The sequence below is a fragment of the Cynocephalus volans genome, chromosome 10 (assembly GCF_027409185.1).
Source record: "Cynocephalus volans isolate mCynVol1 chromosome 10, mCynVol1.pri, whole genome shotgun sequence".
In the NCBI taxonomy this organism is placed as follows: Eukaryota; Metazoa; Chordata; class Mammalia; order Dermoptera; family Cynocephalidae; genus Cynocephalus; species Cynocephalus volans.
The window spans coordinates 15,905,463-15,930,521 of record NC_084469.1 but is presented as its reverse complement, the minus strand read 5'-3'; the positions used below and the strand labels follow the sequence as shown (position 1 = coordinate 15,930,521).

The window sequence follows — 25,059 nt, the reverse complement described above, 5'->3', positions numbered from 1 at the left end:
TTTATTATAACTCATCTGAAGAAAAATTGTTTAATAGAAGAGAATGGTCAGTACAGAGCATAGGAAAATGAAGCTGATCATCCTATAACCTCTATGGACCCTTCAGGGTCAATAATAGGATGTTGGATATGATAGGGTCTGTCTCAAAGAGAGAGCATGTGAAAGGGAGAGAAAAGTGACAGTCTCTTTCTTATCCAGAATGGTCATCCAAATTGGAAAGTCACTCTTCAAGTCTAGAGAGAACTAGAGTTCAGCTGACTGGACAGCTGACAGAAGGAGATTGTGAGAAAGGACACAACATTTATTGTGCAGCACCCATGTACAAGGTTATGGTTTACAGATGAAGAAACCAAGGCTCAGGCAAGTCAGATAACTTGTCCAAGGCACACAACTAGGTCATTTATAACTAAAACCAAACTAACTCCAAACCCTTTCTACAATACTACTCTTTCTTGGACCAAGAATGTGAGAACTTATGATTTGAGCAATCTGGATTTTTACCCCAGGGTCAACCAAACCACCTATGAAACCTGGAAAAGGTTGTGGCTCTATTTTTTGACTTGTACACAGTGCAATTTCAGAAAAAATTGGGGCAACTTTGTACCTTGTACCTTCTTAAAACTGGGGCTCACTCAGCGTAATTGGCTTGAGTAGCCTTGCCTTCATAGGATCTTCTGGCTGATTAATCCTCTGGATGAGTCCCTGAGGATTCCTAGAATCTGGGGAGAGTAAGGGAGGGTCTGGAGCCTTCCCTATATACAAGGGAATCCCAGTTAAGAACTTGGCCAAAGGTTTGGTGGTGTCAACTCCAAAGACAACTCCAATTTCCTTCCAGGTACTGCTTGGGATTCTCTGAAGAATTGTGACTGTACATCAGGATGTTTAATAGGAAGCTCCTTCCTTTATGACATCACCAGACAGAGAGGTAGCTAAGGGGACTATTTGAGACACTTTTAGAACAACAGCCACTTTTGTGGGAGCCCAAGAACAGCAGCTTTTAAAACCGAGGGTAAATATTCAGGCTTCATTAGGATCCTGAATACAAGCCAGACAGTAAAATATGGGATCTACCCAGAAGGGCACAGTCTATCAGATGATCAAGACAAATAAAACTGGACCCAAGGTAGCAGTTTCAGCACAGAGAGGGGCTGAGGTTACTAGCACAGCCCCTCAGCGGGGACATGGGTACATTCTTGCCTCGAGCCAGCAAAGTGCTGCAGTCTCCATGAGCCCTTCCCACAGAAGGTCAGAAGCTGCACACGCGACATCAGACTATGCTCGATCTCACTCTCTCCAGTCAGGGCCCAGCCTCTATGCAGCACCCACTCCTCAGGGAACCGAGACCCGGCCAAGAACAGAAACACCCCGCCATCCCTCTATTCAGCGAAAGGTCCAGCAAACTCAGACACCGGCTTCCCATGCTGTAAGCGTACATCAGAATTTTAGTCCACTCAGAGAGGAAGCAATACGAAGAGGTGTTGAGAACAAGCCAGGACGTGCCTTATCAACCCCAGATGCCAAACCCTCTCATCGGTTGAGTTTTGTAGACCAGAAGGAGAACTTACAAGTTTCACATGAGGAGGACCCACCCTCCAAGGTCCAGAATCCCCAAGGAGTCAGAGGTCCCCGTAGGATTTCAGCTCACCCAAAGGATGAAGCAGTACAAACTGAACCCATCCGAAGGATTTTGACTGTTGGTGGGGGCAGATCTTCAAGGAGTCACTCTACCCCAGAGCACAGTGGCAGGCATGCCTGTGTAGACCATTGGACAGCCCAGAGAAAGATCACTGGCCAGGAGCCGGAAATGGGTCCTCACAGCTCAATTCCTTCAGAATCCAAGGCCTTGCATAAAAATCTGAACTTGGAATCGTCCCTCAAACTCTCTGTCCTTAGAAATTTAGATGGTGGACACCAAGTTTCTGTGCGTTCAGAGCCTGAGACTCTCCGAAAGCATTCTGCCTACCCCGAAACCAAGCCATCCACAAAGGTCTTAATACCATCCAAGAAGGAGTCCAATGTGAGGTTCCCAACACGAGGAGAAAGTGAGGTTGGCCGCAGGGTCACCATCTGCCCCAATGAACAGTTAATACAGTCAACAAAAAGTATGTCACCTCGATCAGTATCTGAGGGCCCCCGCAAACCTTCCACGTTTGTCACTCCAGAGCCCATCTATAAACAGCAAGTCCAAAGGCCTGCAGGAAATACCTACATGTCCCCAGGACCCCCACTTAGGTATTCAGAACTCTCCCAAAAGCCCTCCATTCATGAAGAACTGGAACTGACCCCTCGGCCCTTACCCCCTCGGTCTTTACCTAGGTATGGGCCTGACTCCTCCTGGTGGGCCTTACTGAATCCTGAAGTTGAAATTCCTCAAAGCAGGCCAACAACACCTGATTTTGAGCCTAAGTCCCCTCCTCCCCTAGACCCTTTTTTGTCCTTTTTTGAAACGGACCCAAGCCCTTACTATGAAGATGTGGTGTTCCAGAGAGAGAAGACAAGCCCACCACCACCACCATCACCAAAGGAGTCTCCAAGCCAGTCACCACAGATGGAAGTGCCACAGGTCTCCAAGTATACCTGTAAACAACCCAAACAAAGGTTTAGTGCTTTCTTTCTGGGTATGTGAAGAAGCAGACCGCCCGGGTGCAGCTTCAATTTTGTCAGCTGGGACGTTGGGGTGGGCAGGAAAGGCCCCTTCTTCATTCTGCCTCAGGGCTGCCTTCTGCTGGTGCCAAAGCTAGTCCCATCCTTGAGCCATTGCTCCGTCCCTTCCCTGCCAGCTTCTCTGAGCGTGAAGCTAATGACATCGATGACGATGCTTAGGCATTGACTCTTCCGGGCAACGCTGCTTAACTTTTCAATGGAAGGTGGTAGAGAGTGGTTTGCAGGTTTGGAAGCTGCTTCCTGAGAGGAGATAGAGATGTGAGCTGGGGTGAGGGCTGGTGAGGGCTACGAAAGAGAGTAAGGGCCTGAGGTAAATATTTCTGGCAAGAAAGTAGAGAAGCTGGGGCATAGATGAGCTGGAACAAGGACTTCCAGGAGGGGAAAACCGTTAACAGTGGCACAGAGAGAGGGTGTAAAAAAAGGGAGAGTGGGAATGTGGTATTTGGTCCTAGGCTGGAGGAGCTTCTAGAAGGATCCATGCTGAGGGCACCTTTGGGTGAAGTGTGGAGCTAGAAATGGAGGCAGCAGGTGTGCATCTCATAGAGAGAAAAAAAGCAACAGTGTCTCTGTTACTTCCAGATGTCTCCGAGGAAATGTACAATCGTGTCATCTGGTGGCTAAAAGGTTTGTGCTTTTCCCTTCTGCTGGCCCACTGTGGGGGTTGGCGGACAGGCTAGAGGGTAGCCTCTGTGTATCTCTAGAGCTAGGTCCTTTAGGAGAGTACCAGCTGGGGTTTTGATCTGAAGGAGCAGAGGGACTTCTCATCTTGCCTAAGATTCCACCATTAGAGTCATTCCTTTGGGACTTGCAACCTTTATCATTTTCAAGTGTCTCCTTTTAATGGGAAGTCACTTCTGGGATGGAGAACAATTTAAGCCCCATGGCCTTTCAGCTTAGCTGGTCTTACCTATCATATGAAGAAAACACTGAAGCAAACTACCTGCTTCATGGTCTTGCTCAGGGCTGACTTGACACTAATTCAGGGTGGGGGCTGTTCTCGTGTGTCTCTCTGGTTCCTCAGAACCCTCTGCAAGCTCCCATCCTACAACTCATGATATGAATTGGCTGCTGCCCAGGCAGGATCTCCAGGGATGTCTGGGCCTCCCCCTTGAGGCCAGCAGTGGGTCTTGCAACCAACTCTAGAATCCTTAAGAGAATTGTCCCCAAGGCCTCATGACCCTCCCTCCCTTTATATATACTCCTGGCCTCTCTGGTGGTGGGGGAGGGTGGGGACCAGCACTGTGGCCCAAAATATGCTCCAGCCCTGTGAGCATACCAGAGTCCAGGGCACTGGATAAAGAAATTCCTGGGGAGGAAAGAGCCCTGAGAATGCAACCCAATCCCAACAACAAAGAGCAGAGAAGGGCAGCCCTGTCCCTCAGAGGGAGCAAAGCTCTATAAAGTAGAGGTGTAGTCAAGTATGGATTCTGGAATTATTTGACAGGGTTTGAAGCCCTGGGTCCACTATTTTCTGACCATGACATTGGGTAAGTTATTTTATCACTCCAGCCTCAGTTTCCCCATCATGTAATGGGAATAATGGCTTCCTCTTAGGGTTCTTATGAGGATTAACCAAGCTATTAACACGTAAAGCACTTAGCATGTGCTTGGCAATAGTGAGCACTCAGTAAATGCTAGCTGTGGCCATTTGGGCCACTTGCATTAGGAAGAGATTTGGGCCAGGTTATGCCCGAGTCCACTGGTATCTTCAGTAAAATTCTCTTTTTCCCCTCCTGTTGGCACTCTCTGAATTCCATTTGCTGCCCCTTGGGAATGCCTGGCTTCTACTTTTCTGTTGTGGCAGATGAGGAGGTAAGAATACCCCTGGGAACTTACTTTTAGTCTTCCTATGCTCCCCCTGCTCTCCCAATCCAAGTCCCTCTACTGTCCTCTGATGGAAAGGGGTATGGAGGAAGACAGAGCTATTCCCTATGGTCAGGTTGTTCACTGCACAAAGGCACCTGGCAGAAGGGGCACATAGGGGCTGAAATCTAGCCTGTGGTTCATGTATCAAGCTGTGTGCCTGTGGGGCTGCATCTCCTCAGAGGCAGAGTTGCACAAAGTGCTATATGAGCTAATTGCAGCCCTGGAAAGAATAGCGACGTTTTGGCAGATGATGAATCCTGCCAAGTGCTCTGTGGGAATACTGACTGGGCAGCCATGGACTGGGTCAGGTCCCACCTCATTCTCCCCTCTCCAGCCTGGGGCGCTGCAGAAAGAGGTCACTTTTCTGGGTTACACACTATTTGGGTCTTTGACTTGGAAAAGCGCAAGGTGGACTCTGCTCTTGGCAGCCCTGTGTCCTGATTTCACAGTGCATTCTTCCCATAAGTATTTTGGCTCTTCTGGCCCATGTTAGATAAGATGGCTAAAGTTCTTCCTCTTCCATCCTTTCTCTTGCCGTATTTCTCTCTTACCCAAAGCCTATGGCCTCTAATGGGTCCCATCCATGGACTGGCCCAGGATGGACAGTTGACTACTACAGTTTTGATAGAAAACAAATGAATAGGGGGCAGCCTGAGCTCAGATGATGGAACAGCTGAAGGGGAGGTGTCCAGAAACTTGGCTGCCATCCCCTCTACCCTGGGTCCTTATCCAGCCCCATGCCCTGAGCTTAGCTGTGGGTGGGGGCAGCTACTTTTAGAGGTTATCTCAATGCAAGACAGTAAACCCCTCCCTCCTCCCCTTTCTTTCTTCCTTCCTTTCTTTCTCCCTCCCTCACTCCCTTCTTTACTTCCTTCCTTCCACAGACAATTTTTATTCAGATGCCTGGCACTCTGCTAGGCACTTTGGGGAAAGCATTGGAGCTTCACAGCACACACATTCTTTGGCCTTGAGAATTTTACCATCTGGTTGGGGAGATAAGACAAGGACAGGAAACATTTAAGCAACAACATGAAATAGTTTGTGCTCAAATGTCAAATAAATGGAACAGACTGAATAAATGCTTTTGGAAGATCTTAGGAAAGAGAGTCAGCAGGAGGTGGATAGGGGGTCAGGTTACATCCTCCTTCCCAAAGCCAGAGGGAGATAACTTAGCAACCTCTTGCTCACACCTAGATATAAATCTGTACCTTTGGGAAAGGGTTAATCCCTTCATTCAAGGTTTGGTGTTTTCGACTGAGCAGGCTCCTCCCTGTGCTTCCTCACTCTAACCCCCTTTTTCTGTGCATCTTGTTTTAGTTTAGGAAGTCAAAAGCTTTGGCAGCAGGACGACTTCTTCCCAAAATAGCTCTTATCCTGTCTCAATAATTACAGCTCTCTGGCCCTGCTCAGCAGCAGAGCTTCTCCCCTGAAGCTGGGCAGAGAAGGCTCCCAGGCAGCTGGGCTGCAGGTCTTTGGCTCTCTGGAGGTAGGGTGGCATGGAAATGGGTCAGGTACTCTCCCCGCAAAGCATGAGTGAGCTAGGCTTTTCACAGTGTGTCTCCCAGGCTGCACGGCCCTCAGGCAGTCCCAGGGTGGAGATTCTGTGATGCTGGTGTCCAAGGTTTCTGATTCTTCTGATCTGGAAATAGTTGACCATGGAGTCTGTTCCAGATTCCATTCTGGCAGGAATTCTCTGGTGGCCCAACTGCAGCGCCTGCCTCATGGAAAGTTTGTGTTGAGCTTCACAAGCCCCTCGGGGTCCACAGCTAGGGATGGTGCCTGATTCAGCCCGTCTCTCTCTAAGTGTCAGTCTGCTTCTAAATGGCCCCTCAAGGCCCTCTTGTCTAAGGAGTGGGGTGGACAGATGCTTCTCATCCTTGGATTGGAACATTAGGGGCTGGAGTCTCCCCAGAGGACATTGTGCTGGACTAAGGGAAGCATTCCTGATGGATTTTTTTTTTAGTATCAGAACTAGCAGAAGCTCAACAGAAAGGTCCTGAGGTTGCTCTGTTGGGTCAGCAGGGGCTGACTTTTCACACAGCCCTGGGGAGTTCCTGGAAATAAAACAGCTCTTATGGGAGGGGCTGCCCTATCCCCAAGATCCTGTGTTTTCAAGGTGCCTGACTGACTCACCCTTGGATGTGACTTCTCAGGGCACAAGGTGTTTTACTCCCTGCTATGCAAGAATGCAAGAAACCAACTCTGTAAAACAGCCAGGAACCAGAGGAGGCCATCTCAGTGATACCTAAGGCAGATCTCAGTGTCTTTAGGATGCTATGTTATTTGACCCCCGAGGGACAGGATGGTAAGCCTCCTGTTGGCTCCCGAACCATGGGGAAGTTTTGCTTGGGTGGACTTCATTTATGAAGAAAAACCCAAAGCCTCTGAGGAACCCAGGGAGTTTCTGCATTCACGGGGCTGTTAACAGAATCCAAGTATGTGGCTGTCTGAAAGAAACCTGAGAAACTGTCCTTCCCACTCCTCTCATTTTATCTTGCTTTGTCCAAAGGCTCAAAGGTGAGAGGAAAGGGAATTGTTGAAGGAATGGAGCAGAGCTGCTGAAAATGGGGCAGGGCACCTCGGAAGGCTTTTCACAGCAGCTTGACTCTCACTACACAGCTTCTGAGGAAGCACGTATCTTATCCTGTCAGATGGCACATTGTTCATTTCCAGCCACCATGGACAGTCAATTCCACAGCAGGATGGAAGGCTGGTGACCTCTAGCCAAGACTTGCTAATCTGGGGGCAGACTAGGTTGAGCAACTTATCAGAGTTTGCCTGGGACTTTTCTGGTTTTAGCACGGATAGGCCTACATCCTGAGAATCCCTCCAAACCTGGGCAAACCAGGACAGCTGGTCACCTAGGACAAGTTGTGGTTCAGTCTGCCTCAGCAAGAGCCCCTGGAAGAACAGGGCAGGGTGGTGATATCCTTGCTTCACTGTGAGACCTGAGCAGGTTACTCCCTCTGCCTGTAAAATGGGGGCAGGAAAATGTGGTGCCTTCCTTTTGGGTTTGATGGCAGATCTGAGACGAGGCTCCCTTCATTTTTTGTTTTGCTCAGAATTATCTCACCTGGGGAAGAATCTGCCATATCCTTTGGACTTTCTGGTATATTTTCAGAAGCTACTTGGTTCCTTGACTGGAACCCATCTCCAACATAACATCTTTCTGTCAGAGTAGTTTGGTGGTGTTTGAAATGGTGGATTTTTCAAGTGAGAGGAGAAACAGTGGGCCTGGGTAGATTAGGGAGCTTGGCTTCAGAGGGCAGGGTATATACTTGGGTGAGGAAACAAATCTGTAACCCAGAAGCCACCCTGACAGCTGCTTAGCCAGAGGAAGGTCCTGAGTGCCTAAATGGCTATGTCCCTTCACCCTTTACTCAGCTGCCTTTGGCTCAGCTGCTGTGAGGGGAGCAGCAAGAGACAGCTGCACCTAGGGGGCTGAATGAGGGCCTGGAGGAGGGGGATAGAATGTGAGGCAGTTCCGGTGAGAAGCTCAGGCTCTGACACTGTGGGTGCGAGGACTGGGCCAGCAAAGTCGCTTTCTTGTCATACTGACCATAGGTAGAGTCATCTAGCTCCAGGGGGCTCCACAGTGGTGTTTGTAGAATCTGGGTCAGTAGGTCTGTGACCACCACCTGCTTTCTAGAGATGGAGTGGTGTCTAGCAGGAGAAGCTGACTCCACAAGTGGTGGCAGCAGGGTCATTCCAATGTCACCCTAAGGCATTACTCTGGCATTCTCTCTCCTCCCATCCATCTACACCCATTACACACGGACACTCCTAACCCTCTGGAGGGAAGGCACTTGGAACAGTCACAGTCAACAGTTGCTGGTTTGGTGTTGATGATTTTGCCATTAGCAGAGATGATAGCTGACACTTATTTTAGTGATTATACCATGTTAAGTGCATTCGTGAATCTTCATAGCAACCTGTGAGTTGGGCTTTTTTCTCCCTGTTTCGCAGGTGAAGAAACTGAGGCTCAGAGCTTATTCATCAAAGCTGGGAGCACTTTAAGGAGCATCCTGCCCCAGGGATTTAACTGTGTAGTGAAGAAATTCCTCCTCTGTAGCCACACCTTCCTGAAAAATAACTTCTCAATATTTCAGCAGCACCTTTAGATATCAAGAGTTGTGAAGGGAAAGGTTTTAGTGGGAGTAGCATCTGTGCCCTTGCATGTGAACTGTGAGGCTGGGAGGAGGGCATGCTGTAAGCAGCCAGAATGAAGGGCAAGTTATGGGTCAGTGAGTCCCAGAGCCTCAAGGCTTGTCTGTGCTCTAAAATCAGAGTGGAAAAGGAATCAATGAATCCTTTTAGTCAATCCATATTGATCAGTCATCTCCTGGGGGCAGAGGCCTGGTCACCCAGGCAGACATCACATCACATGTTCACTGAATTGAAGTGAGCAGAGGTTAAAAGGGTAGGCACACTCCTTACCCTTGAGGGGCTTGTGGTTAATTTGGAAGAGAAAAGTATACAGATGGGTCACTTGGAGGGGTGTGGACATCAAAAGAGAAAGCAAAGCCCAGTGAAATAAGTCAGCAAAGCTTTTAGCATGGAGGCACTTGGAGGGTAAAAGCCAGGGGGAGACGGATTTGGGCTCAGTATAACGAAGACCTTGGTAACTCAGCAACCCAAGGATTGAAGGGCAGTTAGAATCAGTGAATTTTTAGCCACTGGAGGTATTCAAGCAAAGTCTGGGAGGGCAGGGGTGCTTTTGAGGGGAGTCGGACATCCAGTGGGTAATCACAATAGGAGGTGTGTAAGTCCCTTCTAACCCTGAGCTCCTGTGCCCCTGCCCTGCTCAGAGAGGGTGTTGGAAGGACCATCTTCCCTATCAGAGCAGCTGACTTCTAGCACCCTGCCAGCTCCGGAACTGCCCCTCTCTGCAGCCATTCAGCAGGTGCCAGGAAACACAGTGCTTTCCAGCCTTGCCACCCTCATCTCATGCCTGCCCCAGGATCATGGGACACCAGGCAGCAGTTGGGGGAGGAGTGGGGCTTAAAGTATTTTGGTTTCTTGCCTCTGCACAGACCTTGCTAGACAGACTGGCTGAGGTTTCCTTTGAAAGACACAACACAGTGATATCCCTTCAGCCCTACCAGGGCTCTCTGACTGTATCATCTGTGACTCATTCACCTCCAGGGGAAGAGAGGTAAAGTTAGTTCTTGTGCCACTTAAGGGAAACTTAGCCACTGAGAGGCAAAAGTGGCCTTTGATAGTCATGCAGATCTGAAATCCTGATTTCCTGTCATAATCATTCCTCATCCTTGGCTTTGAACCTGGGCCCTGGCTTGGCCCAAGTGCAGCCTTCTTGCTTAGCTCCTGTGCCACACAACCTTCACCCATAGGTGGGCAGGGAAGACCCAGTGCAGGGGGCCAGGAGGTTTCTCATATGGACCATGTTGGCCTGACCTAAGCAGGGCAGTCCAGGACAACAGGCTGGAGCTGTGGTTGCTGAACTGAGTTTCCCAGAGGAGTGATCCTCTGTGCTAAGCTAAGTGTCCACTTCCTAGAGACTTGGCTCAAATACCAACCCTAGCAGTGCCCGGGGAAATTGTACTCCCGTCAAGGACTTCAATGCTTGGTGGGATGTTGAATTTCAAGAGCTGAGTGGGGCTGAGGTAAAGTTGGCTGGGCCACCTGCTGGCTGGAGGTGGGTAAGAGCGCTCAGTCGTCAAGGACTCATGCAAGGGCTGCTGTAGCGCTGCTTCTGACCATGTATCAGACACTACCTCCTTCAACATAGAACATGAGAGCTGGAGTTGGGGGGAGTGCAGTCTTCTCTTTCAGTGGGACAGCAGAGGTTCAGGGAGGTCAAGGGACTTTTGAGCAGTGAGATACTAGGCAAAGTTGGCATGGAGACTGATGCCCAGTCCAAATTCTCTCAGAGCCCTCTGGATGCTGCAGGGTTAGCATGCAAGGCTTGTGCAGGTAGAACAGCTCAACATCTGTCTTCAACTTTTCACCCAGCAAGACTCATGTTAGGCCTGTGGTACAGTGATTAGAAGGGACTGTGGCCATCAAGACCTCAAGATTCTTGGATTGGAGCTGAGTTCTATCGCCCAGTCCTCTCTTGGGGTCTCATTTCCCTCAAGGCAAGCTGGCACCAAAGTGCCTCAGGACACACAGGGCCCTCTGAAGCCTGGGCAGCAGGTGCCAGAGAAGAATTGGATTCCAGCCACAGCTGAGGATAGCTAGCTGAGCTGCATTTTAAGATATTTCTGTGTCCATACTTGGAACGCAGCTGGGGCTGGGGGGTTGAAGGGATGATATGGTAGAGGAAAATAAGGCTTTGTGATGGGGCCTGTCTTCTTTAATGTAGCTTTTCTCCCAACCCTGGGCCATGCGACTGCCAGCTGGAAGCACCCAAGAGGTATTCTTATGAGTGCATGCACAAGTACTAGTGGCCTGGGTCTTCGAACAGTGGGGCTCTGTGTAGCCCAAGCTTGACATTCGGGTCTGATGGCAGCAGCAGCTGCTGCTTCTGCAGACTTCCAACAGCCACTGGTTTCTATCTTTATGTCTTTGTTTTCCTGAGTACAGCTTCAGATCCACCCCGGGCCTTTTCTGGGAGCCTCTCTACACCTTCTGGGGTTCCCTCTCATTGGAGTCAAGGTGCTGGCCCCCATCCTCTGCCGCCTCCCCCTTCCCAGAGATTCTAAGCTTTCTCCTAAGTCTCTGCATAGCCAACTTTTCTTCAGATCTCCTGCTGCTGCCTTGCTCTGTTATCTTCTCCCAAGACCTATGGCAGTATACAGCATACCCTCCCATACCAGTTCTGACTGGTTCCAACCGTGGCTGCTGGTTCACAGATCAGAATGAAATAGGGTAGACAGGCCTCTGGCACTTCTACCCATAGAGAAGACCATGCCCTGTGGGTCTCAGTTTTGTCCAGTGTATTCAGGCAGATCAGTCAGCTTGCCCTTGGGGGAGTGCTTTTTGGGGTCGAGGGGGCATGTTTCTGGAAACTTCCACGAGAGCTTGACCAGCTCAGACCCTACTTAACTCAGGAAATCCTTCACCAACTACTCACTCCCCAAGCATCTAAACTCCCCATCCCCCAAGCATCTACCTTCCTCTAGCTGCTGCTCTGACCCTTCTGAGCCTCTAATGCCTCTAAAGCTGCTGGGGCATTTGTTCCCACAGCATCTCACCTGCTTGTCAGAGGAAGAGTGGCCCAGCCGGGCCTGGGTCATGCCTGGGCTGGCCGTTGCTGAGGTCCTCCCCACTTTCCTCAGCCCCAGACAAGGCTCCGTTGCCCTAATAAAGCCGCGCAGTCTCTCCCTTCCACCCTTCCAGCAGATGATCCCTGGGTAATTTATGCAACAAATCCTCTTTAATCTTTAATCTGGGGTCCTGCACGAAGGGAACCTCCCGCTAACTTGCTGCTGCTTCACTGCTTGGGTGGAGGTGGAGGATGACTAACATTCCCCTTTAGCAGGTGTAGTGGGGGTATGGACCGTAACTTGGACATCAGTCGGTTTTGTTTCCCCAAAACCTTGCTGAATCTCTGGGGTACCTAACGGTATCTATCCAACTCGTGCGGCAACTCTCCTACGCCCTTCTAAAGGCATCTCCTGGGGATGCCAGGTGGGCTGTTGCTTTTTTTGGAGACTGGCTCAAGTCCCTTCGGTGCTGCGTTGCCTGAAGAGTACGGAAGAGCCAGTTGTTCAGTGCCGCCCGGGAACGAGGACCCGAAGTCCCCATACTGTCCTGAGCTGCTCTCCGTAACCTGCGCCTCCAGGGGTCGCCGGCGCCCCCGGCCCAGCACGCTCGCTCGAGCTTGACGGAGGTGCAGGCCCCGCCCCGGGCCCAGCTCGCCCCGCCCCGGGCCCCGCCCCCAGCGGTCCGCACTCGGAGAGGCGGGCGGGGGCCGGCGGTGCGGCGAGGACGGCGTGCTGCTCCTGCCGTGGGTCGCTCGGGCGCTGTCCAGGCGGAGCCGGCCCGCCCGGGCTGCAGCCATGGTAAGGTGGACGGGCGCGGGGCAGGGCCGGGGCGCGCAGGGCCCGCCGCTCCCGGCGGGTCCAAGAGGACCCGCGGCGCCACAGCCCCGGCTGTGCCGGGCGGGAGGAGCTGTCGCCAGCCCCCGGCACAGGCAGGCACTGCTGGCGGGCGGCGTTGCGTCGCCGCTCCCAAGTTTCTCCTTCTCATCCGAGCAGCGACGGAGCTGGCCCCGAAAACTGGGTGCTGCCCGCAGTCTCGGACGAAGGAATGGGACCGTGCTGAGGGAGGTGCCCGCTGGCCGAGACGCGCATGTTAGGCTGGGGAGGGCGCGTCAGTGACGAGCGGACGTGAGGGTCCCCGCCCTTGCCTGGGTCAGCTGTTACTTGGGGGTGACCTCTCCTTCCCTACCTACCCTGGGCGCAGAGGCCAGCACCAACTTCCTTTGGAGAACAGAGGAGGCTCGCAAACACTGCCTGCCTCCCCAGGAAGGATGGTGAGACGCTCTGTCCCTCGTTGCCACAGCCTGGCAAAGGGCAGCCCTTGGGCCTTGCCCAAAGGGACCCCTGAGAGAGGGAAGCCCAGCCCACCAACCTGCCCAAGCGATCATGTATATCCCTCTGCCTTTGGGACAGGAACCACGGAGATCCTTCCTACTGCTGCAACTACCCTCCCAATCGGGTCCCTCTGCAGTGCGTGGGGGGTGGGCGCACTCATTCCTGCCACCTGTCTGTAGTGGGAAGAGAAACAACCCTAGCCAGTCTCCCTGGAGGTCTCCAGCTAGGAAGTTTTGATGCTTGGCTTTGAAGATGCCAACTCTTCTCCTGCCGTTGTTGCAAGACCCTGCCACAAACATGGTGGATGGGTGTCAGGGCCTCTAGGCCTCATGCCATCCTCCCCTCCCAGTCTGGAAGCTCCCTCACTGCCTGCACCCCTTGACCTCTGCGTTGGGAAGCACAGGCTGTTTACAGCAGGAGAGGATCCGTGACCAGCTTGTGGGGCAGGATGTTGGCTGTGGGCAATCTCCAGAAGGAAACTTCCTGGGCCCTGTGGAACCAGAAGCATTCAGGTCTGGAAAGGCAAGCCTTTTGGGCTCTTGTCTCTCAAGCTGTGTTCAGGCAGAGGCCCAAGTCTTGGCCAGGAAGTCTTGGTGACCCTGTGATCTTCCCAAAGGGGGGTTCCTGGGAGAGGCTAAGTGGTGCCTGTCTTTATCCCTACCCCCCTACTTGTCCCCACATAGGGGATGGACAGATTGATTGTTCCAGGCATGGAAGCCTGGGGAAGCACTGAATGTCCCCAGTGTCAAGCCCAGCAGGGGCCAGAGGGACTTTTTCTGTCACACACAAAGTTTAGTTCAGCTGAGGTCCTGGTGCTTTTAACTTGCCTGAGGCAACCCTGTTCTTTTCTAATTAAAGACCGCCCCACCGCTAAAGTCCCCAGCCTCAGGCCCCTGCCCTCAAGCCAGCTAAGTCTATGGGCCTACTGTTTCACGTCAGGCCAGACTCCTCTATGAGGGTCTCCTTGCCAAAGGAGGTCAGCGTCCCAGCAGCTTTGGAAATCAGAGAGGAAACCTTCCCAGGCTAGGAACCCTAGGGTGTTAAACTTGCCTGTGAAAAGAATGAAGGGCCAGCATTAGCGACCATGCTGTGACTTGAGATGCACCTTCTGTCCTCATCAAAGCAGCCTGAGGTATCTATCATTTGGGGTGCTTTCTTTCCCCAGCCTTCCTTGGAGGCAAGGAAGGGACATTCTCAATTGGGCATGAAGACCCTAAAATTAAGATACTATTCAGACTCACAAAGGGTCTTTCCAGCCCAACCAGAAACACTGGCCTCCTGATTCCTAGTTGAGTGCTCTGTCTGCACACTCCAAGCCAGGCCCCTCAATATGTCTTCCACTTAAATGGCTGCTCTGAAGCCTCTGGGATGCCAGCCTCCCCTCCCGTTGGCTTGCTAGCAGCCACCACTTTGACTCTATGGAAGTGATGGAGTGGTGGAATTGATGCAGGTCCTCGTGAGTCAGAGGTCAGGTATCCTAAGGTGGAAGGTGTCCCTGGAGTAAAGCTCCCTCCCTCCCCCCACTGTGGCTGAATTTTCCTGCAGGAAAATAGAGGAGCAGATTTCCAAAGACAGTGGGGATCTCTGCTGGGAGAAAACAAAGGGACACCTGGGGAGAAGTGTGGGGCTGTTCCCATGAGAACCTATACCCAGGCGATTATAGGACATCCCACCCTAGTTTAGCATTGCTTAAAGTTAAGATGAAAGAGAGAGATTTGGGATTGGAATCCTTTGGGAATGGTTTTCCTGGGTGGCTGTCCGCACATACTGGTGGGCCAGGTCACCTTGGGGGACAGCTCATAGTCTTCAGGCAGGCCTCAGTGTCCTTGGGGGTTAATGGGAGAGGCCAAATGGATCAAGTGCCTGTTCTGCAGGCAGATTTGGGAGGTTGGTGCTGTGCCCACCAGGGTAGGCAGTGGGCAGACGTCATGGGACAGCCAATCAGAGGAAGAGGAGACTGCAGAGGAACCGAATGATCCTTCTGCAGCTGAACTGTCCTTGGAGGGTGGGAGCCAAGGGAAGGGGAATAGGAGGGGCTGGGGAAGGACATTCCACAGGCTTTTTTGGCCCCTGCCAGAGACGGGAGTGGTAGTCAAAGAGAAAGGGAAAAGAGCGAGCCAGGAAGCCAGATAATAACAAGAGCATCAAGACAAGGCTGTTTCTGTGTGTGAGGAACTTTGCCTGGGAGATAAAATTAGACTAGAGTTTGCTGACAGGAAGTCTGAAGCGTGGGGCATGGACCGTTCACTGGGATGGCAAGGGAATTCTGTCCCTGAGGATGGGACTGAAGCTGGGGTAAGGTGCTGCTCTGGGAGACGGGTGGACCTGATCTGTCTTCTCCCTGCCTGGGCTGGGATTGGGGCTTGAAGTCAGAAAATGATTTGGTCACTGGCAGAGTTGGGGGCAGGATGGACAGACAGCAGGTGAGGATCCTGGTGTCCTGACTCCTTGTCCAGAGCCTCTGTGGCCCCCTCCATGCTTATGAGCAGCCAGGGCTGGTAGGGAGGAAGATGGTGCTGGGTTCCCAGTGGCTCTTCTGGAAGATCGTGGGGGCTAGGGATTTCCATCAGTGCCTTCCCTTCGCCCTTCCCTGCTGCCCCTCCACTCAGTACCCCTGGGACAGCAGATGGAGTACAGTCCTCTCTCTCCCACCCTTAGCCTGACCCCCAGACCAACTGGGTCACTGTGGGGTTGTGCTGAGAGGCAGGACTTCTGGAATTCCCCAGACTCATCAGCTGCCAGACAACAAGACGTGCTGCCCCCCAGTCCCAGCCCTTCTCTGTTGCCATATAATTAATTATCCAAGCTGGGACACTTTTGAGAGTGGAAGGGGGCACAAGTAATCATTATGCTAGGAAAATAAACATAAACTGAGATGTATGGTAACCTTGTTGGACCTCACAAATATTATGGATGAGAAAAGCCTGTTAGGTTGTGCTTGCCTCAGGACAGCCTCTTCAGTCACTAAGCCCCACATGCTGGTTCCAGTTTCAGGCTAAAAGGCCTCTTTTCCTCCCCTCTGTCCAGGTGAGCCCTGGAGACTGTGGCTATGAGCAAATGTGGGAACTTGAGAGGCTACGGCCTGGAAGTAGCTCTTGCGGGACTTTTTGTTCTAGCCTCCCTATCTCGATCCCTTCCCTCTGGCATAAACCCGGCAGTGTGCGCATCTGCATCTTTCAGTTCTTCCCTTTGTAAAGGGGACTATGCAAGAAGACTGTGGCCATGTTATCTCCCCCACCCTGGTTGGGACTCCACAGTGGTCCGGGGTAGCCCCCACTGGCTTGGCCAATCTTCAGAGGGTGAGTCAGCCTCTCTGCAGCCGGCCCTTGTCCATTGTCTGGGGGTGGCATGTGGGTATTGTGAGGCAGAGCTGAGCCCAGCACTGCCAGGCACCCCACAAAGGAGTCTGACCCCCAAAGGAGAGGGGAAACTTTAGGGTCTAAAGCTGAGGGTGAGAATGGGGGGAAGCAGCCCCTCTTCCAAGCTGGGGATGGGGTGGAACAGGCTTGTACAGAGGAGTCAGTCCATTCTCTGCCTTCCACCCCCTGTGGTTCACGGTTTAGGCCAGACCCCCTTCTGCACTGCCTGCTCTGAGCAGAAGGGATAATGGAGCAACTGAGGGGTGCTTCCCCCTATAAGACCCTCACAGTTGGGAGCTGTCAGCAGCTTTGGAGGCCCAGACGTCCTTCAGCCCTCCCAGAGCTCTTCCATAGCCAGTGTCCTCCCATCTTCCCCTACCTGATCTCTCCCAGCTCCCCTCCACCCACACGCAGCATCTGTGGGCAGGTTTACTTTTCTCTCTTAGGGCCCAGGGTCAGATTCTGCTGTGGCTCAGTGTCTGGAGTAGAGGTAGGATCAGCTATACTGAGCTCTGGGCAGTGAACCCTGGGAGTGAGCACCCACAGTAGAACGTGCACCTCAATCCCCACGCTCACTGACCAGCAGTGACAGAAGGCACAGAACTCCCTGCTGGCTCTCGACTTACCTGGGGCTGGCAGCTCCTTTCTCCCCTCCCTACTTCCCTCACGCCCTTTCCCCATTCTGACTCTCTGCACTCTTTCTTGAGTCCTGAACCACACTCTTCTCTCAGGTCTAATGCCTCTGTCTGCTCCCTCTTATTCAGTCTGACTTCTTGGCATTTGGGGCAATCTCTGGCCTCAGGCTTGGGCAGACCCCCTGGGGAGAGCAGCCTCAATGAACACCCTGCTGAGAGGGAGCACCAGAACCAGAGCTCCTCAGTTTCCACAAGCAGTTGCCAAGGTGTTGGGGCTGCCCAGGGCTCCTCCTGGACCCTGGGCCCTTCCTGGCATTGGGTTGGGAGGCTTCTGAGCAGGTGAGAGGGAGGGGTGGTGGGCACTTCCTCTGGCTTGGCAGCAGTTTCTTTCCCTTCTAACCAAAAGTGCTTTCCCTCTCTCCCTCCTGCCTTCTTCTGTCTTCTGCCTTCCACCTCATTCTTCCCATCGGCTCCCTTCCTGCCACCTCCCACCTACTCCACCCCACCTCACCTCCATCCCCCAGATCAAGCGTTTCCTGGAGGACACCACGGATGATGCAGAACTGAGCAAGTTTGTGAAGGATTTCCCAGGAAGCGAGAGCTGCCACTCACCGGAAGCCAAGACCTGGGTTTCCAGGCCCCAAATCCCGGATCCAAGTCCCCAGGCCCCGGACCTCTATGATGATGATCTGGAGTTCAGACCCCCCTCGTGGCCCCAGTCCTCTGACAGCCAGCAGTACTTCTGTGCCCCAGCCCCTCTCAGCCCCTCTGCCCGGCCCCGCAGCCCATGGGGCAAGCTCGATCCCTATGATTCCTCTGAGGTAGAGCTTCCAGACCTGCCTTTGCCTTTCAGTGGGCTGGTGCAGGCAGACCCAGGGAGGGAGTAGAGAGAGACTCTGTTTGTGTGTGTGTGTGTGTTTGTGTGTGTTTGTGTGTGTTTGTGTATGTATCTGAAGCCTCTCTCTGTCCTCTGTCAGTCCTAGTGTTGTGGTGTCTACCCCCAAGAGCACTGGAAACTGACAGTATCAGCAGGGGCAGGAGGCCCAGCTGGTGGCCTCAGATGGGAACTCGAAGGAGTCTGGCACTGCTCCTTTAAGGCTGGGGCAAAGACTTAGAAGGGAGAGAGAAGACTGGTGCTGGGTGCTGGGGCCCCTCCTGCCTCTCACCCTGATGCATTCTGTCTTCCTGTCCACTAGGATGACAAGGAGTATGTGGGCTTTGCGACTCTCCCCAACCAAGTCCACCGAAAGTCCGTGAAGAAAGGCTTTGACTTTACCCTCATGGTGGCAGGTAGAAAAGAGGCAGGGCTGGGTTGGGCAGGGGTGTTTCAGGTGGTGATGGTGTGTGTGTGTGTGTGTGTGTGTGTGTGTGTGTGTGTGTGTGTGTGTGTGTGTGTGTGTGTGTGTGTGTGTGTGTGTGTGTGTGTGCGTGCGTGTGCACGCGCAGGGCTGGGTTGGGCAGGGGTGTTTCAGGTGGTGATGGGTGTGTGTGTGTGTGTGCAGAAGGGGTCATGGGTGGGGAAGGAGCAAGCAGCAGTGGCTATGCCTTTTTACAAAATAGCCAGGAACCACTGGTGGCCAAAAGTATATATGTGTGTTTTTGTGTTTGGGGGCAGTGTGTGTGTGAGGGGGGTGTTGGTGAGGTGGTACAAACAGCGCCTGACCAACTGTTTTCTAGTATTTGCCTCTGTGTGGCATTGGGAAATCTCTTGCTCTCCGCCGCATTCAAACGAGAAGGCTGAACAAGCTGATCTCTCTGCTTCCTTCCAGATCTAAAATGCTATGGTTTGGTTATTCTAGTCCCAATTAAATAAGAAAGGAGTTTCCCCTACACCACACCATGATCAAGTGGAGTTGCCTCTTGGTTATAGATCACACCTAATCTGGTGCTTCTGTCCTCTCTCCTGTCAGGAGAGTCTGGCCTGGGTAAATCCACTCTTGTCAATAGCCTCTTCCTCACTGATCTGTACCGGGACCGGAAACTCCTCAGTGCTGAAGGTAAGGAAAGGAGAGGAGCATGAAGATAGGAAGGCAAACCTGTCCTGGGAAATGAGACTCACTCCAGAGTCTGGGCAATGGGGCCCTCCTGAGCATGCAGGAAACCATGCCTTTCCAGAGAGACTGACTCCATAGCCTATCTGGCCTGGCAGCCCACCAGCCAGCTCCCTAAAGATTTGGGTGCTGAAGCAGGGCAGGGACCAGAATCCTGCTCTCTGAATGAGTCTCTGACCCTCCAAAAGATTCCAGGAATCCAAGAAAAAAACTGGGAGCAGAGAAGAGGCTGGGGCCAGAGCCAACAGCCACCGGCATTTCCTGTGTTGGGAAATGTGCTCCTTGCTGGTTCCCAGAGAACAGGCCCCCCAGGCAGCCTGGGGGTGGGGATGGGGGCAGTGGGGATGAGGCAGTCTGGGCAACGAAGCTGGTTGGGTGGGCTGTTTGTCCTGACTGGGCAGGTCCCTGCCCTTGCCCTGGCCTCAGTTTCCCCCTCCTCCAGAGCGGATCATGCAAACCGTGGAGATCACTAAGCATGCAGTGGACATAGAAGAGAAGGGTGTGAGGCTGCGGCTCACCATTGTGGACACACCTGGTTTTGGGGATGCAGTCAACAACACAGAGTGGTATGTCTGACCAAGCACAACCCCAGCTGCTCTGACCCACCCACCTACTTCATATGCATAGACAGGTGCACACATAAGAACAGACATATCAATACTTGCCAGGAGAAGAGGTTTGTGACCTTAATCATGTCATTCCCTTATTGGATAACCATCTCCTCTGTAAAGCGAGAGGGAGAGGATTGGAATAGGTGATTTCTAATGTTCCTTCCAGCTCTGACCTATAATCCTATAATGGGGGTAGGAACCAAGACAGAAGAGCCTAAAAAAGCAAACACGTGAAAACATGTAGCACAGGGCTTGACACACAGTAGGTGCTCAGTAAACCTTATCCTCTCTCCTTTGTTTTCTGTCACTAGCAACCTTTTAGATGTCACAAATAAGTCTTGTTGAAAGCGTGAGGAGGCACAGAGGGAGGGATGAAGTGGAGAAAGAAGAGGCAAGGGGAAGAAGGGTGGAACTTTGTTTAAACTCCAGGTACCCTTTAGGCTACCTGCCAAAAGAAAGGGTAGCTTTGCCACACACCCCATCATCCCTGTTTTGTTTTTTTTTTCCAGGAACTACAGGGATGCTTAGATAATGGCCAGACCTAAGTGAGTAGGTGAGAAGAGTATGATGAGAAAGACAGCAGAAAAGTTAATGCCTTTGATGAAGCAGTTAGGCAGGTGGTGTTAAGAGCCCTGACTGATAGTTCAAATCTTGACTGGCATTTAGTAACTGCATGATCTTGAGCAAATGACTGCATTACTATTTTTTCAGTTGAAAAATACCAACATTTACCATCTCATCCAATTGATCTGAAAATCTCCCAGAATGATGCATGTGCATTGGAAACTATAATGGGTGATTTACTTTACAATCATGAATTTTAACAGTGATATTTGCAGGACCAGCAACATACTTTGTGGGGCCCAGTGCAAAATAAAAATATGGGGACTCATGTTTAAAATTATTAAGAATTTCAAGATGGCGACAGCAGAGCATCCAACTGAGCATGGGCCCTTCTAAGTGTGGATCCCTGTGTGACTGCACAGGTCCCACGCCCATGAACCTGACCCTGGATAATTGCTTCCCCAAGTAATCCCACCCTCACAGACCTTTCTGTGCTCTGAACCCCATCACATGCTTTATCATTACAACATGTGACTTTCAGCTCAGCACACTGGTTCACCTTCAAGTTCACAGTCTAGGCCTTGAGGAGAGGGCCGTTTCTTACATTCTTGCCACAGCACTGTGCTAGTATATGGTATGGTTGATGGATTGAGGTGGCCTGCATATTATCATGACCCTTCCTGCTCTAGGAGTATGTCTCAGCAAGCTGGGCTTGCCCTGAAATTCTACTCCCAAACAGTACCTGGTACCTACTGTAGCAAGTACCACTTTCTCCTGCAATCAATCTGCTTACCTCCTCTTATCTTTTAAATAATAACAATTTCATTTGCCTGGCACCTCACTGTTTACAGTGCACCTCCATATATAATCATATAATAAACCAACAGGAATTTATTGAGCACATGCTAGGTGTCCAGCCTGTGCTGGATATGTTAAGGGATGCAGAACAAGTATGAATGATCCCTGTCCCTGAGAGACTTACTGTCTAGTGGCAGGGAGGTGGGGGTGGGAGAAAGGTGGGAGAAGTTCTCTAACATGTGAGTCAATCAGATAACAACTTAAATCAGTAAATGGATCAGGCAATGTGTAGTGGCAAACACGGTGAGCTAGGATTCAGAAGGCCAGGGACTCAGGTGGGTAGAGAATTTACTGGCCAATTGATCTAGAGCAAGTCATTTAGCTGCTCTGGATTTAGTTTCTTCATGGATAAAATGAGAGTGATGATGCTCATAATGCACAGTGCCTGCCTGTCAGGGAAGTGAGGATTTAACTAGATAATTCAAGAACAAAAGACTTGAACATTGAGATTCTTTTATTCCCGCCCCCCCAACCCCTTGAATTTTCTTGAAAAAAAATTATTTATTTCACTGTGTGGTGAAGAGAAGGGACCCAGTATGTATTAGTGTAGTCAAAGGAGCCTTCATGGAAGAAATGATTCTTGGATAGGGCCTTGAAGGACGGAGTGTGTTTGGAGAGGTGGAGAAGACGGTGGAATCACATGAGCAAAGGCTCTGAGACTTCAGTGTGAACCTGACTTAGGGCTTCCCTGGCTTTCAATTGGTGTTCACCTGCAGCCACCTTGCTACATGTATTGCTTTGTTTCGTCACGTGGACCTATTTCTTCTCATCAAACTAGCATTTATTGAACCCTGCCTGTGTGCCCAGTCTAATATTCTATCAGGACATGTGAGATACACCCCTTTCCCACCCAGGTATTTCCCTGAAGATGTAGTATAGCAAGCCAGGGAACAATAATGTCTTGAACACACTGCTCAGGGTGTGGGCTACTTCTCTGCAGTCCCAGAACTCACTAGGCAGCCCCCACTCCCACGATTTCTCTGCTTGTCTGTCCCTGCCCCAGCTGGAAGCCTGTGGCAGAATACATCGACCAGCAGTTTGAGCAGTATTTCCGAGATGAGAGTGGCCTGAACCGCAAGAACATCCAAGACAACAGGGTGCACTGCTGCCTGTACTTCATCTCACCCTTCGGCCACGGGTATGGTCCCTGCCTGAGGCTCCTGGCACCACCGGGTGCTGCCAAGGGAACAGGCCAAGAGCACCAGGGGCAGGTGCCACCAGCAGGTGGTCACAGATTCCTGTTCCCCAGGCTCCGGCCATTGGATGTTGAATTCATGAAGGCTCTGCATCAGAGGGTCAACATCGTGCCTATCTTGGCTAAGGCGGACACACTGACACCTCCTGAAGTGGACCACAAAAAACGCAAAGTGAGGGAAACTGGTAGGGGGAGGGGAGCAGGTGGGCTTCTAGAAAGGATGGGGTCCCCAGAACTGTGGGCCCCTCATCTGTTTGCCAGATCCGGGAGGAGATTGAGCGCTTTGGAATCAAGATCTATCAGTTTCCAGATTGTGACTCTGATGAGGATGAGGACTTCAAATTACAGGACCAAGCCCTAAAGGTGGGGCCACCCCAGGGCATCTCTTTTCCATCTTGTTTCTTCTAGGCAGAAAAGGGGAATAGAAGTTTATATAAAGGCAGACTACTGGGGTGGGAGAGGACCTTGGCTTCCTAGAGTGAAACAGAGAAGATGAAGATACAGGTGGAAGGGAACAACTGAGAACAGGGGATGCTGACCACCACCCCTAACTTCTTCCAGGAAAGCATCCCATTTGCAGTCATTGGCAGCAACACTGTGGTAGAGGCCAGAGGGCGGCGAGTTCGGGGCCGACTGTACCCCTGGGGCATTGTGGAAGGTAAAGCACTGAGCTTGTGACCAGGGTATCACCTTGTCCTCAGTGGCTCTCCCCTACCCATGCCCCTGGCTGACCCCTAGCCTTGCTATGCAGTGGAAAACCCAGGGCACTGCGACTTTGTGAAGCTGAGGACAATGCTGGTGCGTACCCACATGCAGGACCTGAAGGATGTGACACGGGAGACCCATTATGAGAACTACCGGGCACAATGCATCCAGAGCATGACCCGCCTGGTGGTGAAGGAACGGAATCGCAAGTATGACCAGAAGCCAGGACAAAGCTGGCAGGGGGGATCCCAAGTACAGCCTTGGGTGAGACCAAGCCCTTCCCTTGTTCTTCTACAGGCCCTGGGCTCAATCTAAGCAGGTGCTGGGGTCCCCCTAGCCTTACTGACTCTCTTTCCCCTTCCCCTCAGCAAACTGACTCGAGAGAGTGGTACCGACTTCCCCATCCCTGCTGTCCCACTAGGGACAGATCCAGAAACTGAGAAGCTTATCCGAGAGAAAGATGAGGAGGTGAGAGCAGTATGGGTGGTAGGGTTTGACAGCCTGGGAAGCCCCCTGTTTGATCATAAACCTCAGTATCTCTTGGTTTGGGAATAGAAAGATCCCTGGATCTGGTGCATATTTGGGGCCTGGATTGGTCAATTGCTGGTTCTGCCTGATCAGAGTCTCCATTACATCTCAGGGCTACCAAGACCCTGGCTCATGGGATTAGAACTTGGAGGCAATTCCCCAATTCTATAGGACTCTCCAAAAGGCCCCATTTTGATACATGTGCCTATTGCAGCTGCGGCGGATGCAGGAGATGCTACACAAAATCCAAAGACAGATGAAGGAGACCCATTAACTGGCTTTCAGCCCTGGATATTTAAATCTCCTCCTCTTCTTCCTACCCATGCCAGCCCCTCCCAGCACCAGCTCTGCTCAGGCCCCTGCAGCTACTGCCATCGCCTTACATCCCCGCGGACTCCCCAGAGACTCAGAGGAAATACAGTTTAATAAATCTATGGGTGGCTTCTGGTGTCCCTGTCTGTATCTTTACCACCTCCTGGAGACCAAGATCCTAGGACCCAGTTTTGAAAGGCTGATGGAGGAGGAAGCTGGTTTCTGGCTTTTAGGGAGGAGGAAGAGTGGGGAAAACTTCTTCCTCCCTTGAACAGGGTTCAGTCCCTGCTTAGAATCCAGCTGGGCCTCTCCATCTTAGTGTCCATATCTATCCTGCCTCTATTATCTGGGGCCTGTGCCTTTCTCCATCTTTCCCATGTACAGTACCTTCAATTTTATAGCAGTTTTGGATCTGATACCTGCCCTTGGGAAAACATAAGGTATTACTGCAAGAAATGTCCTGACTTCCTATTTCTCCTTCTCTGAGAAAAGGGATATGCAGAATTAAGCTCTTCACTCTAGGAAGCCTGTGATAGAACACTAAACAAATGTTAAAAACCCTGTAATCACCAAACACCGTAGTAAATGCTGGGAATGAATAAAAGCACAGTGATTGTCCTGGAGGAGTTTAGTATTCAAATACAGTTCTAGACCCTGGAGTTAAAAGTAGTGAAAACAGGAAAGGTTTCTGTCTCCCTGGAGCTTACTGACTGTACGAAAAGTTCCAATCTCTATAAAGAAAGTGAGGGCATAGCCCTGGGGTTTGGTAGTAAAGCGTTCAGGCCTAGAACCGAGCTGGGGATTTCTGCTGAGAATCAGAATCAACTGTTCTCCATGTACGTCGGGTTGGTGGTATCGCCAGGCCACGGCGACCTCCAGCGGCCACCCTCCGTCTTGTTGCCTGTTCTCGGTTGCCCGGGGAGAGAGGGAGGGGCGACGAGCTGGGTCCCTGGGAGAATCCTGTTCTCTCCCTTTACAAACCAGGAGGCTGCAGCTAACTAGCGGCAGTCTCAGATCCAGGTTTCCTTTCTTTCGGGTGAGAGATCTTTACTCAGGACTGGGGGGACAATGAAGGTCATGAAGGATGGCAGGGTCGTTCGCCGATAAAAAATGAGGGTGGAAGGAACCCGTTAAGACACAGGAAAGGAGAAACTCCAGCGCCGCCAGTCGGAGATGACCGAGACGGAGCCTCAGGCCCAGCGCTCCCCCC

General features: G+C 51.7%; 1 protein-coding gene across 6 annotated transcripts; it reads left to right on the top strand.

Annotated features, from left to right (window-relative positions):
- Positions 1-1,060: 1,060 nt before the first annotated feature.
- On the top strand, positions 1,061-23,985 carry SEPTIN4 (septin 4). 6 transcript variants are annotated; one of them, XM_063108885.1, is made up of 15 exons: positions 1,061-2,148; positions 2,233-2,618; positions 3,244-3,288; positions 4,469-4,476; positions 17,550-17,846; positions 18,222-18,315; positions 18,936-19,022; positions 19,519-19,642; positions 22,113-22,247; positions 22,359-22,476; positions 22,566-22,667; positions 22,866-22,962; positions 23,056-23,218; positions 23,378-23,477; positions 23,752-23,985. In XM_063108885.1, exons 1-15 carry the CDS (start codon positions 1,061-1,063, stop codon positions 23,809-23,811), a joined length of 2,904 nt encoding a protein of 967 aa, XP_062964955.1. In that variant the 3' UTR covers positions 23,812-23,985. The 6 variants fall into 6 exon arrangements, with proteins under 6 accessions (XP_062964955.1, XP_062964956.1, XP_062964954.1 ...); XM_063108886.1 differs by lacking the exon at positions 23,752-23,985 and having other exon boundaries at positions 23,431-23,449; XM_063108884.1 differs by having other exon boundaries at positions 1,094-2,618.
- The last annotated feature ends 1,074 nt before the right edge of the window (positions 23,986-25,059 follow it).